This window comes from Squalius cephalus (assembly GCF_949319135.1).
Source record: "Squalius cephalus genome assembly, chromosome: 24".
Lineage (NCBI taxonomy): Eukaryota > Metazoa > Chordata > Actinopteri > Cypriniformes > Leuciscidae > Squalius > Squalius cephalus.
Genome location: NC_137145.1, coordinates 5,327,817 through 5,342,833, shown reverse-complemented (window position 1 = coordinate 5,342,833; position 15,017 = coordinate 5,327,817). Strand labels below are relative to the sequence as shown.

The 15,017-nt window shown below is 36.5% G+C and overlaps 1 protein-coding gene across 1 annotated transcript in view; it reads left to right on the top strand.

Moving 5' to 3' along the window:
- Positions 1 to 15,017, top strand: part of grk3 (G protein-coupled receptor kinase 3) — a 56,436-nt gene that overhangs the window by 37,793 nt on the left and 3,626 nt on the right. The window contains exons 12-20 of the mRNA XM_079861274.1: positions 743 to 837; positions 3,342 to 3,449; positions 4,474 to 4,540; positions 7,580 to 7,680; positions 8,202 to 8,268; positions 9,392 to 9,487; positions 9,826 to 9,988; positions 11,554 to 11,690; positions 13,631 to 13,744. Of these exons, the coding sequence (XP_079717400.1) occupies positions 743 to 837; positions 3,342 to 3,449; positions 4,474 to 4,540; positions 7,580 to 7,680; positions 8,202 to 8,268; positions 9,392 to 9,487; positions 9,826 to 9,988; positions 11,554 to 11,690; positions 13,631 to 13,744 (948 nt within the window). The remainder of the gene's footprint in view (positions 1 to 742; positions 838 to 3,341; positions 3,450 to 4,473; positions 4,541 to 7,579; positions 7,681 to 8,201; positions 8,269 to 9,391; positions 9,488 to 9,825; positions 9,989 to 11,553; positions 11,691 to 13,630; positions 13,745 to 15,017) is intronic.

The window sequence follows — 15,017 nt, the reverse complement described above, 5'->3', positions numbered from 1 at the left end:
AATTTTAGCATTTGAAATCTTACTTATTTAATGTTCAATTTTAATATATGTATGTGTGTATTTATACAATTTGTTTAAATTATTATTTTTATTTATTTTTTCATGTTTATTTCGTCTCGACTGTCATAGTGACAACAGCCAAACACATTACTTTTTCAGTGTTGCATTAACGCGATTGGCTAGCGTTAGCGCTAGGGTATTTGCATAGGCGATCTGATTGGCTGACATCTGCGTTGGCGCTTAAAGTTTAAAAATGTTCAATTTCTACTACGAGCAGCGGCAGTGACGCAGCTCGACGGAACCCACAATTCAGTTCAGCAACACATGACGTCACCCATTCAAAGTAAATGAGAAGCGTTAACACCGACGCCCCATGTGAATGCACTGTAACTAGTCGTAAAGCGGAAGAGACAACCAGTTCACCTGCGCTGCCACTTTGCTTTACTGAGGCACTAAAGCGATCTGTGTTTCTTCGGGTGTAAGAAGCGATATTGGTTCTTCAAAATGGGAATCAATTAAAATCGAGAAATCAATATTTTTTAACCCAGCCCTATTGTGCACGCTTTCCGTTGTGTACATGGTCTTTTGTTTTTTTCTTCAGCAAATGTACTCCATTGAATCACAGTAATGCACAGTAATTTTGTAGGTGTTGCTCACAAAAAGACAGTCTGTTCTTTATCAGGCTCTTAAGCATATTTATTTTGACTGTCCTAACCTCCACATCATTTGCTGTTCCCCACAGCCTGCGAATATCCTCTTAGATGAACACGGCCACGTACGCATCTCTGACCTGGGCCTGGCCTGCGATTTCTCCAAGAAGAAACCACACGCCAGTGTGTAAGTTCCTCTTCTCAAGGGATCAAAACCACGTCTTTTATTAGTGTAAAATAAAAGCATCTCTTGTTTGGGGGAAGTGTGATTGCTTCTGTTTTCTGACAATGTTTCTCATTTGACTCAAGCTCTTCGTTGTCTCATACTCATGTTTGAGCGTACTGGAGCTTTTTGCAGCCAGTTATAAAATCTTAAACCAGTCTAATCTGTTTTTTCTTTGTGCAAGTATACAAATGCTTTAACCAATGAATTGCATATAAGCTATCATGTTATACATGCATGTGGTGTTTGCGACCACATACTTGTATACGGTATGTTTCAGTGTTATTTCAGTGTAATTTTATCTGAATTGTTCAATTGTTCATTTTATTTTGTAATCCATTTGTTCATTAGAAAAATTACACAACTTGACAAATCAGTATTTTTTTTCTTTTGAAATACCTCAATGTACCCTTCTGCTCAAGAGTTTGGTTCAAAAGCTCACATTTATTTGATCAAGAATACAGTAAAAACAGTTGCATTGTGAAATAAAATTACAAATTAAAATAATTGTTTTCTGTTTAAATATATTTTAAAATGTAATTTATTCTTGTAATGCAAAACTGAATTTTCAGCATTATTACTCCAGTCTTCAGTGTCACATGATCCTTCAGAAATCATTCTGATTTGGTGCTTGAGAAACATTTCTTTGTATTATTATTATTATTATTATTATTATTATTATTATTATTATTATTATTATTATTATTATTATATTTGTTGAAAACAGTTGTGCTGCCTAATATTTTTGTTGAAACATGATACTTTTTTTTTTTTGATGAACAAAGTTTAAAAGAACAGCATTTATTTAAAATAGAAGCAACCCTCTACATTGCGAGTAAATCACTCGTATATGTGACTAAATCTTCACTCTGGCGACTAAATAATGTCTATTTTTGCCATTGGCTACTAAATTCTTAGTTTTTACTCGCCTGTGTGTGTTAGTCTAATTTTAAGTTTATATTTTCACTCGCTGAACACTGATTGAGCGCTTGAGAGTTTCGTTCTCTGTCAAGCCATCTGTACTATTTATATGCAGCTCAATGGATGCGCAGCGTACCTGTATTTGACTAACTGTAAACTAGTGTGAAGGTGCATCACTCGTGATCGTTTTGCTGAGAGCGCTGGGTTTCTCACACACACACAAAGAGAGAGAGAGCGAGAGAGCCTTACATACCACACAGAATCGACGCCCTACATGGAAATGATATTCTTTGTTGTATTTTCCTGTCAAAATAACGGAGTTCATTTGGAATTATTCAGCTTTTAAGAACAAGCAGAAGATATGCCGGTTTCTCCGGTAGTGGGCGGAACTAATGTGCAAACGGCAATCTCATTGGCTAAAGCTCATCCCAGTTTTGATTTCAGCAAACCATTTCGAGGGAACGCAGACAACGTGATTAACATTCATGAACCCAGCAGCTCATCATTAGTGTGTTGTATATTGGTATTAGTAGTAGTATTAGTGGTAGTATTATTATCTTTTAATAATATTTTATATGATCTATTACTCTAATCTATATTTTACAGTAACTGAATGACGAACTATATCTTAAGCACCACCACCAGTCCTAAGTTCAGTTAAAATGACAAATATGCATACATGGTTACCAAGTTTTAGTTATAATTACTGAAGTTCTATCATTAAATAGTGCTTGATTAGCATAGTATCATAATAATGCTTGATTGACTGATGTTAAGAGTGTACGTTCAGATATTTAAAAATATAAGCTGATTTGGTGGAACTAATATATATATATATATATATATATATATATATATATATATATATATATATATATATATATATATATATATATATATATATATATATATATATATTTTAGTATATCAGTCTGGTGAAATTTACTAGCCAATGGCGATTCTATTGCCAAGGGTTCGTAGAGGGTTGAATAAAAGAGACATTTATAATGTCACAAGAGCTTTCTGTCACTTTTGATCAATTTAAAGTGTCATTGCTGAACAAAAATAATTGATTTAAAAATAAATCACTACCCCAGTGTTTTGAATGGTAGTGCTGGTGCAATACGCAGACAAACTGATGTTTACAAAGCAAAGCTGAAACAAAGTTCTTGTGGATATGATGCCATAGCCGTGACAATTTTACATATTTACCCCCAACATTTACATGTCAGCACTTATTTAATGCTCATTTCAATAAAAAAAGCAGTTATTCAACAAATGTGCTAATTTAAATATAGACGGTGCAATCTTAAAGGCACAGTAGCAAAAACATCATGGTAAATTCAATGGGTCAGAGAGAGGATGGAAAACGAAATGAAAATGCATAAGAAAATTAGTTTTTGGTAGAGTGGACTAACGTAGCAATTATTTTGACTGTTTGTGTTATGTATAAGAATGAGCTTTGTTATGTTTTACAGTCAGTGTGTGCTCAGCCCGGGGGTTGTGTACGGTTTGATTTTAATGTGCATTAATTGCTGTGTTTGCAGAGGTACCCATGGCTACATGGCACCTGAGGTTCTGCAGAAAGGAACAGCGTACGACAGCAGCGCCGACTGGTTCTCTCTGGGCTGCATGCTGTTCAAACTCTTGCGAGGGTAAGACCGCCCTCTGCAGCGGCCCGCTCATGAATTCTTTATCTCTCTCTCTCTCTCTCTCTCTCTCTCTCTCTCTCTCTCTCTCTCTCTCTCTCTCTCTCTCTCTCTCTCTCTCTCTCTCTCTCTCTCTCTCTCTCTCTCTTTTAGTCTCTGTCTGTGTTTCTCACCTGTTTGATGTGGAGTGTAAGGTTTAAATGTCAGGGGTTTGGAAGCAGGAGGTCAGGAGCACACATCATAGAGAAAAAAGGCAGAAAGAGAGGGGGAGGAGAGACCACTGAAACGGTTGCTAGGTAGAGAGTGGGGGGGTGAGAAGAAGATGTAATGGGGGGCGGAGTCTGGTGCATGTCTTTCCATTGAGGTGTATGTCACACACACTTCAAAGCAGAATGAAAGTGGGTCAAACAGGCATGGAAAGCTTTCTATACATTTAAACTTTACACTCCACATAAATAATTGTACATATAAAACGTGTGTGTATGTATGTGTATATAAGTTAGGGGTATATACGTTTTTAGGGTATAAAAATTTGATTATTTAAAAATTATTTATATAAAATTACAAATAATCATTTTAAAATATATACACACACAGATATATAACTATGTATATGTACATTTAAAAATTATGGCAACATTTTATAAAAAATAATTTATAGCATTTTAAATCTTATTTAATGTTCAATGTTAATATATGTATGTGTGTGTATATATTTAAAAATTATTATTTGCAATTAATAATAAATAAATCATTTAATTTTTTACTTTTTGAGGTTTTAGTTATCAATTACAACTAACAATAACGATCTTTCTCAGTTTTTGATTTACATCAAGACTATGAGTTAGACAATGATATGCTTGTGTCACACAGTCAACAACTGAGATTGAAAGGTTTTTGAACTCTCATGGAAAATCCCCCTCCCGCCTACCTGTCACTGCTAAATCACCACATGTGTCCTCTGTTTGACGTTGCGAGGCTGAGCACTTTGTGTGCGGTTACATGAACTCTGTTTTTTCTGTTCTCAAAGGCACAGTCCATTCAGGCAGCACAAGACCAAAGACAAACATGAAATTGACCGCATGACCCTTACAATGGTAAGAAACTACACGCAGCTTTATTTTTACCATTCTCTGTTGTTTGTCTTTATGTACCTTCACACATAATCACATATATATGAGAGTGATCTAATTTAAAATTGCTACATTGTGCATGATGAAATAGACCAGCAGTTACATAGAACATCTTAGCAACCACACAGATCTTAGTTTTAAAGCTTTAAAGACTTCTAGTGAAGTGTTACCTATAAATGAAGTTCAAACTGGAAAGTGTCTTTTGGAGAGCTTCTTAATGCTGAATGATGGATATTGCCTTGAAGCGGGAGATAGATAAAGGAGCCACAGCTTTCCGTGGAAGTGAAGAGCGAGCATTTCATCATTGGAGCACCTGTGCCTTTACACCCACTGTTTAACAACGGGACGCTAATGGAGAGGAATTTGCATCCACGCTTTGCATTTACTGTCCTCCTCTCACCATTGCAGTAATTTAGTCCTCACCGAGCTGCCACGCTCTTGACTGTTGTACATTCACTAGAAAGGAAGTCACTTGTGTTTAATGCTGATTTGGGACTTTTTGTGGTTTCCCTTTAAAGCTTGAGACACAAGTGAGCTGTCTACTTAAGCGTGAATTCTCCCAAGGTAAAAATATGCTGCCTTCTGAGACTCCTGGCTTTGATTAAAATCAAAAGCAGCATTGCATGCTTCTTTCAACGATAAGGCAGTCCCAGAATACATTGTGAAAACTTAGCTCAGTGCAACTGGCAATTATAAATAAATAAAATTTCAGTATTGGTAGAAAATAGTTACAACTAATTAGAAATACACAGTATTTGCGCGTGCCATGTATTTTTGTGCTTATTACAGTATCAGGTAGCTAGACTCTATTTCGCTGCTTATGAGGGTAATTTCAAATCAAGTCATAACTTAAAACATAAAGTGCGTCCCAATTCACATATTTATGCACTATTCTAGGGCTGCCACCTAATAGTCGACTAGAAGAGGTTTGTTCGACCAACATTTTATTAGTCGGTTAGTCGCAGAAAAAACAAAACCTCCACAGGAAGTGGAGAAATCACGCAATCTGTGATGGACAGAATGTTTATGGCAAGAAATCCAAACATTTGCCTATCATTCATCGACCTTAAATATGGCTTATCACTTGAAACATGTATGTAGTAGCAACATTACAAGTCCGCTCACTCTAATGTTAACCTAGATAAATGTGCACTATTATTAGGCGCATAAGTGTTAAGAGCTTAAGCGCATAAGCGCTTACTGGAATTACATTCGGACTCCTAACTCACAATAACAACAAAACATTGTGCTTTTGTAAAATAATGAAAACAATCAAGATGTGCTTTCTGCCGTCTTGGTCTCAGTGAACCGAAACTCAGTGTATACTTTCATCACAGAGATTGAGATATATATCTATAGAAAGCTTGAAATGTTTACTTTTAAATTTAACAATTCAAGTGGAAAATAAATATTCTCAGATTATGTAGTCCGTATGAAACGTGCATATAGGCGCGTCCACTACTGCGGAGATGACGAGTCAGCATCGTGACTTAATCTCTGCAGCCAAAAACACAGAAAACATTATCAGTAAATGATTAAAATGTTTAGACCGTCATCTCCTGTTTTTTCATGACACATTCATAATCATTACTTTTGCCGGTGAGCTGTGGCAAGCTTTATGCATGCGTTTTAGCACTGATTAGGCTATGTAATATATAGGCAATTAAAGGCTTATTATTATGATTTATGGCTTATTAATATAAACGCGACTAGTCAACTAATAATCGCTTAAATGAACGACAACTAGTCGACTAGAAAAATCTTTAGTCGAGGGCAGCCCTAATTCTTTGTTTTGTAATACAAATCGTGCGAGTAATGTGTTCACACAGAGAATTTCCAAATAGAAAAAGTGTACTTTAAATACCCGGATGATGCACTTAAAGACGATAAACAGTTTTCCTCTGACAGGCAAGATAATCATGTTTTATTTGGAAACTGAAACACAAAGATTTTGAGCCAAGACTGTTGTTTAATTTTCTTACTTTTTTTCACAATGTCCAGCAGTAAATCTTGTTTTTGTTTTTCCTGATGAAATAAAAGAAATTCCAGTGGACTCCTGACAATCCTGTCACAATAATTTAGCTACTCAGGGTTTGTTTTCGGATGTCAACCTCCCAGGGAAAATTATCTCCAGATTTCATTAGTCAAGGATTTAGAAGGTAACTTGTAAAACAAGAGGTTTTATACTCTCATCAGATTTAGTTAAGATTGGACTGGAAAATGTAATCATGACACAGAAGTTTAAAGTTGGCAACCAAAGACTACTGTTCAAAAGTTAGGATGCATTTATGTGATCAAAAATCCTCTAAAACAGTAATATTGTGAGATGTTATTACAATTTAAAATAACACTTTTCTATTTTTAGCATCATTACCCCAGCCTTCAGTGTCACGTGATTCTTCAGAAACATTCTAATATTTGCTGCTCAAGAAATATTTCATATAAATGTCCTTTTTTGTGGATAATTTTTTTTCAGGATTCTTCGATGAATAAAACATTTTAACAGTAGTTTATTTAGCAACTACATAGAAACATGCTAAAACCACTAAAAAAAACCCTGTAATGCAATACGTGTAGTTCAGCGTTACTGTGATGGTACCTGACAGCCTGATTTGCGGTTGTTCGTCTGCATTTACTGTGACTTTAGTGAATGTTGACCTTGATTTGAATGTGCAGTTGGCACACTGCCTGTTATGTAAGCGAATTGTTTTTTTAGTTGTCCTCACATTCATTTGTATGATTATGAGGATATTTAAATACCGTTAAGCACTGGGTACTGTTAAAGCTCTGTTGATCTAGATGGCAAGTAGAAAGTTTGCTGTTCCTGTATATTTGCATTTTACTAATGAATGTTCTGTGCAACTAATGAGGAAAGCTAATAAAACAAAAGCAAACACTCACTCATTTGAAAATGATCAAACACCAGGCAACACTGCATAAAGTCATGTTTAATTTGACCTCAATCAAACTCATGAGCCACTTCCTGTTCCTCTGTTTCCACAGAATGTGGAATTGCCTGACTCCTTCTCACCTGAGCTCAAGTCCCTCTTGGAAGGACTCTTACAGCGAGATGTTGCCAAAAGATTGGGGTGTCTGGGGCGGGGGTAAGTCAAACAATCTCCATCTTCAAGATTAGACATCTGAAATACTGCAGTCACGTTTGATGTTTTTTATTTATTTATTTGTATTTTGTTTGTAGTGGACTACTCAAATAATAAAAAAATAGTCTGGATGGAGCGACTGTCTGAAAGCATTTAGATTAGGCAGAAGAGCATGCTGGGAATTATTTGCAGCTCGTTCTGAATTGCTGACACCTGCTGGTCAGAAGTGGTGATGCTTGATAAAGTACATCCTACTTTACCTGTAAAGCAATATATACTGTATAGCAAAGCCTATTTTTTTTTTGGTCACAAAATTGCTTGTATCGTCGCAAAATGTAAATTATATAATCGCACTTCTCTAATCTGCTAAAAACAACTATAAGGCATGAAAATATAAAGATATTATAAACATTAACATTGTGATCTTCTGTAAAGTTGCTTTGAAACCGTGTCTATTGGGAAAAGCGCTATACAAATAAATTTGACTTAACTTGTCTGAATGTGATCTCTTTTACACACTGTAGGGCGTCAGAGGTAAAGGAGCATGTGTTCTTCAAGGGAATCGATTGGCAGCAGGTCTATCTCCAGAAGGTGAGACCTTTGACCTTCTGTTTTCGGGATCAGCCCTAAGACACCTTGTTGAATAACTTATAGTCTGTTAGAATATGGTTTTGTGTAACTGCAATGTTTAACTGATCTAATTTAGAGTCTGGATAGTTGACTAGCCATCCAACAATCGATTAGCAAGGCTAAGATTTTTTTTCTTTTTAGTGCTGCTGCTTTAAAAGGAATGAATTTAGACAAACATCATCGCGGAGAGTGTGTATTAGAGTGCTAACACAGTGGCTGTTAGCACGCTAAAGTCCTCTCCAGGAAGTTGTGACTCCAATTTCATCCCCTTTACAGCACCATCAATGCACAAAGTGAAGTCTTCAACAATACATTTTTCTAAGACAATTACTGTCAAATCACTCAAATCACTTCCTGTGAGTAGTGTTCCCATTAGTGTGCACAATCTGTAGATTTCTGTATGATGAGGACTATGATATATATATATATATATATATATATATATATATATGCTGTACAGAAAATTCCACCAATCGTAGAGTTGTGGTGAGCAAATCGTGCCAAAAGAGCTTGCAGGGAACGCGCACTCCCATGAAGCACCACAAATGACGTAATAGAGTCTTGCTATGCTATCAAGATACTTACAAATTTTGTGTATATATGTTTATCACGCAATAAACTTGCAAACATATTGTTTCTATAGATATAATCAACAACTTAAATGAATAGTTTTATATTTCCCCATTGTTTTTAATTGGATCCTTTTTAATCGTTATTCACAATGCTTCATGGAATTGTAGTTCTTTCACTCACTCAAGCCAAAATACTTTTTGCTTTAAAAAAAGTTGATGTCGTGATTCAACTCATAGCTGGTTTGGATTGCTTTATGACTTATAATGCTTTAACAAAGACTTATATGAATGTAAAAAGTTCTTCTGGAATCAACGCAGCAGAAAAAGTGGTCGAGCACTAATGCGCTTTATATGTTTTATGACTGTTTTTTAACACTCCTGGTTGGTTCCTGATGTAAATGAGCGTTTATTCTGCAAGATGAACTAGTCGGTTGTTTTACACATTCCTGCCGTGATAATTTCTCAGTTGGTTTGTGTAATATGAATTCTCTGTATCTGCTGTTTGGTTGCAGTACCCCCCTCCCCTCATTCCCCCCAGAGGAGAGGTCAACGCTGCAGACGCCTTTGACATCGGCTCCTTCGACGAGGAGGACACCAAGGGAATTAAGGTAAAACCAGTCACCGTGGGACCAAACTGGCTGGCAAACAAGGCTGATGTCTTTGCTTCAGCTCAGTGGATTACAGTTTTTCAAGTGTACCCAAGTGTAAGCACTGAGAGAGCTGTATAAAATCTAAGAGCACTTGAGCTTTGGTTTCATGCTTTAAAATCTGCAGGAATTTTCCATTATGCTGTGAGCTTTTTAAATTTCTCCCTTGTTGCCAGAATTTGACTTCCAGCAAAAAGTCTGGTCCACATTGCAACTTACTCTTGCAAGACTGCCCATGTAGACAGAAAGAGACTGTCTGAATTGAATGTCATTGTCGTCTTTGTGTGTCTCTCTCTCAGCTGCTTGACAGTGATCAGGAGCTCTATAAGAACTTTCCTCTGGTGATCTCTGAGCGCTGGCAGCAGGAGGTGGCCGAGACTGTGTATGACGCTGTCAACAGCGACACGGATAAGAACGAGGCGCGCAAGCGGGCCAAAAACAAGCAGCAGGGCCATGAAGAAGGTGAGACACTGCACATTAGGATTTGTTTTATTGTGACATTAATTTCTGTGCATTATCCCCCAAATTCTCATTTCCTTAATGTAAGATGGCTTATTATTAAAATGTTATTTTATATTTATACACGATCATTCCATGTTTGGGGTCGGTAAGATTTTTAATGTTTTTGTAAGAAATCCCTTAAGCTCACCAAGGCTAAATTTATTTGATCAAATGCAGTAAAAACAGTAATTTTGTGAAATATTACAAGTAACTGTTTTATATTTAAATATATTTTTAAATGTAATTTATTCCTGCGATCAAAGCTGAATTTTCAGCATCATTACTCCAGTCTTCAGTGTCACATGATCCTTCAGAAATCATTCTAAAATGATGAAGAAACATTTCTTATTATTGTCAGTGTTGAAAACAGTTGTGATGGTTAATATTTTTGTGGAAACCATGATGCAATTATTTTTTTTCTTAATTCCTTGATGAACAGAAACTTCAAAAGAACAGCGTATATTTGAAAAGGAAATATTTTGCAACATTTATAAATGCCTTTTTTCACTTTTGATTAATTTAATGCTGAAAATAAGTATTAATTTCTTTTAAAAAAAGTCTTACTTTTTTATTCTATTTTATAAAATAATAAATATAAAAAATTATTCAAATAAAATAAAAAATCTTTTCATATACACTTTCATATTTGTGTGAGTAGTGTTTGTGTCATGCCAATGTACACAGAACAGCTGTTTGCAAAATGCTGTTTGTAAACATCCTGTTTGCTCTTATTCAGCAAACTCTCATTTTCTAACTTCTGAGAACTATAGCGGATTGTTTGGGAGTGTTTTCATGAAATTCTAATGAACAGCCACTCTAGGCGTCACATTGTCTGCAGCACTCGGTCATTTACCCAGGTTTCAAGGGGGTCCAAAAGATTATTTTTGGGTGGAAACTCCAGTTTGCATTAAATCATAAGCCGTATACGGAATTGACAAGCAGTAATTTCACACAGCGGTGCCGAGAGAAGAAAACGGCCTCTGCTACGGTAGTGCTACATTCTCCAGCATGAATTAAAGGCCCAGGTGACGTCAGCTAATCATCTTTCACTGGTCCAGTGTCAGTTCCACCAGCGACCTCGAGGACAGGCTTGAACCCTACGTACTTGTTAGCAGTGCTGGAGCCACGTGCTTCCCTCAAGGGAAAGACACAGCACCCATCACATGACCGTCTGTGTGATGGTCAGAAATAGATCTGAAAGAGCCCATGTAATTTAGCAAACCCTGAATTAATCGCGTGCGTCATGACCCCAAGATACAAGCACAGGAGCTGTGAGCAAGAATTCAAATGGCTTAAACCTCAGTGAGAGTTAAAAGGAATAGGTGACCCAAAAATATAATCCTGTCATTAATTCACTTTCATGTCTTTCCAAATGTGACTTTCTTCTCCAGAGCACAAGATTTTTATTAATATGATTGAGAGAATACCAAAATTGAAGTAAATACAGCAATTTGTAACAAGATGACGTTAAGTGTCCAACATTTGAGCATTATGTAATTGCGAGTATCTGTGCGGTGTTTGTGCAGACTACGCGCTGGGGAAGGACTGTATTATGCACGGCTACATGCTGAAGCTAGGAAACCCCTTCCTGACACAGTGGCAGCGGCGGTATTTCTACCTGTTTCCCAACCGCGTTGAGTGGAGAGGCGAAGGAGAGTCTCGGGTAAGAGTTTTTTTGTGTTTTGTTTGTGTGTTTGAATCTGTATAAGGGGTTAATCGACCATTTTCTGAGAATGAACATTGCCTGTGTGTCCCTGCGCTGTAGGAACATTGGACTAAAACTTTAAAAAAACATAAATTCAAGGTGAGTCTGGTGCATTTTAGCTGATTCCCCCTCTCCTCTCATTTTTCATCATCTGTTTTAGGCCAGGAATTATCATGATTTTGTTCAATATTCTGAGGAGGGGAGGAGGAATCGCATCACTTTAAAGATTAGCTTATGCCCTGTGTAGTGCTCCATCCTGCTGCGAAATTCCCATAGTGACGCAGGTTCACCTGCAGCCTGGGTGGTTAAGTGAAGCCGTGAAACATTGAGACGCCCACCTCTCTTTTTAATATCCTCTGCTTCTTTCCACCGCTAAACCAATCCCTCAGTCTTTCCCATCCGGAGGAAGCGATTGCGTTTGTGAGCAGGTCTGTGTAATGCAGAAGTAGGTCATTGCAGATTCCCTGGGGCCAGAGAGTTTCTGCCCTGATCTGTAACTAAGATAAAGAAGTGCAGATTTCACCAGTTTCCTGCATTTTTAACTCCCTGAGCTCCCGAATCTTCAATCTGAAGGGTAAATGCACTTCCTGTGGAATATGCTGGAGGCGAGATGCATGGAGACGGACATGGAGACTTTTAGAGAGGCAACCTGGATTTAATTCATTCATTCATTTATTTGATTTGATTTTAAGATGCTATATATTGTGCTTTTTTTTTGTTAATTTTATGTATGATCTTTTAGTTTGCACCCATCCTGTTCCAAATAAAATAGTTCATATATTATTAATTATCAATTTAATATTAAATTCACTGGATTATCCAAAAGTTGCTATTACAACATGGTAATCTAATATTTAAAATAAATATATTTTTTCAATTAAATAAATTTGGTTCATACTGCGCAACCTTATTATATATATCTAATACTGGCTATATAGTTTATTATGCATATGACCTATGCTAGCAAAATGAGTCTTGAGCAAAATGTTATTTTCACATTCTCTATTAGAAAACCTTAAAAATGATGTATGTTGGAATCAGACAAAAAAAAAATGTAATGAGCTACACGTGTTTAAAGTCGATAGAGTCAAGTTTTCTGAAGGTTCCAAAACAAAATCACCTAGCAACCATACCTTAAAATCCCTGGTAATAGCACCAAATTTGGCACAAACCAAGTCATAAACAAATATCTATAGGAAAAAAAAAATAAATAGATGAAAAAGCCAGATGGAGCGGCATTCACTACAAAGAGCCGTAGTTAACTGACAAGCTGAGCCATATCGCATTAATATCACAAGCGATACGTCCGTGATATTAATGTGATATGGCTCAGCTTGTCAGTTAACTACTCCATCTGAAAGCAGGTGATGGCGATTTACTACTAATCAAGGAACCGGCTTTACTGACGAGATGCGCCTAACAATGTCATGCGATATATCGCCCAGCCCTACGGCTTAGGGGAAAAAAGGTTTAGATTTTCACATAGAAGCATATCAGGGTCCATAGAAACCAGACTGAATGCGGTTGTCATTTAGAGGAAAAATGTTTGTACAGAAGTGAGATGTCTTCCATTTATCCTTCGGTCTGATGGGAATCAGGTATCCGAGATCAGACAGTTACATGAGATGCTACGTCTGCAGCCTGTTGTACCAACACTGACTCATTGAGTACAAGAACAGCTTGTCACCCTCGTAGCCTGAGACAACCTCTAGAAGTTCTGCCTCTGTGAAAGTGCAAGTGATGCTGATAGATAGCATGTACCTGAAGAATAGAATAAAATCCCACCCATGCAGGGCTAGCGGCTAGCGGGTAGCATGGCGTGTTGCTCACAAACTCAGTAGGATAGTCTGTGAGAAGACTCTTAGAGGGATGTGCTAATTAGTCTTTCCTCCCTCCAGCAAAACCTGCTGACCATGGAGCAGATCGTGACTGTGGAGGAGACGCAGATCAAGGACAAAAAGTGCATCCTGCTGAGGATCAAAGGAGGGAAACAGTTTGTCCTGCAGTGCGAGGTAGGACACCTTCATGCTGTTCTCACTGTCTCATTGTGGGTTTTCCTCTCCTTCTTTTGTTCTTGTTTCATCTTGCTTCACTTTTATTGCTACCTATGCATTTGTACTATTTGTAGTAGTATTAAATATCAAAATAAATCATACATTTTGTATTTAAATGTCACTTATGAGATTAAATAATGTAATTTATAATAATAATATACAATTAATAATAAATTTTACCTGCCTTGTTTTTCTTAAAAAAAGAGAAGAGAAACTGGTTTCAGTCACAAAAATAAGACTGAAAAAGTAAAGCACTGACTCTGTGGGCTTCTTAAATTTGATATTAAATTAAAATATTTAATTGGATGTTAGACTGGATTAGACCAATAAAAAGCTATTGTAGCATGATAATTTAATATTAAAACAAAACAACAGACATTTTTTTCCATGATTTCTTTTAGTAAAAACAATTATATTGTCTGATATACTGTTACCATAATATTAAGCCTTGGTCATAATGCCCAACCTTTGTTTCTTTCTTCCCCTTTTGCTCTTATATCGTCCTCTGTGGGCTTCTTATATGTGAAAATATTAAATTATCCAGAAAAAAAGCAGTCTCTGTTGGCTTCCGTATGTGCTGCTATGAACTTCTGTTCTAGGCCATGTTCCTTATCTCTTGAAGTTTTTGAGTCTGCTTTCTGCCGAGAATATTTTTTCCCATCAGCGCAGGAGCAACATCGGAAGTGCATGTCCACACATTTGCAGACCTTGCCGAAATTAAACCACATAAGAGACTGATTTAAAATGCTTTTTTCAGGCCGCTCGTGCAATACAAATAGCTTTCACGTTAATGAGCCTTCAGACATTTGCATGCCAACGATACTCTAGGCACAAAACAATACAAAGCACACCAAAATATTGGTGCTTTTTTTTTTTATTAGAACAATTTTTCTATCAATACGAAAATTTCCACTTATTCATATAGCAGATGCTTTTATCCAAAGTGACTTACAAATGAGGAATACAACAAGCAATTCATTTTGAGGCAATAAACACAAGAAGTGCTAGTAATACGTTTGAGACATCGTAGAGAATAGTACGAGTTAGAACAGGGAGGGATTAAATTTTTTTCTAAAAACAGAAAAAACATATTTAGTCCAAACTCATATTTTAAATATCCTTTGCAACCAGTGTGCCTAAAAATGCTGTCTAGGTAGCTTGCTAGGTTTTTATCCATTAGTGTTCTTGCTTTGTTAAAATAATAAATCAGACTAGCAATTTATTTATAATG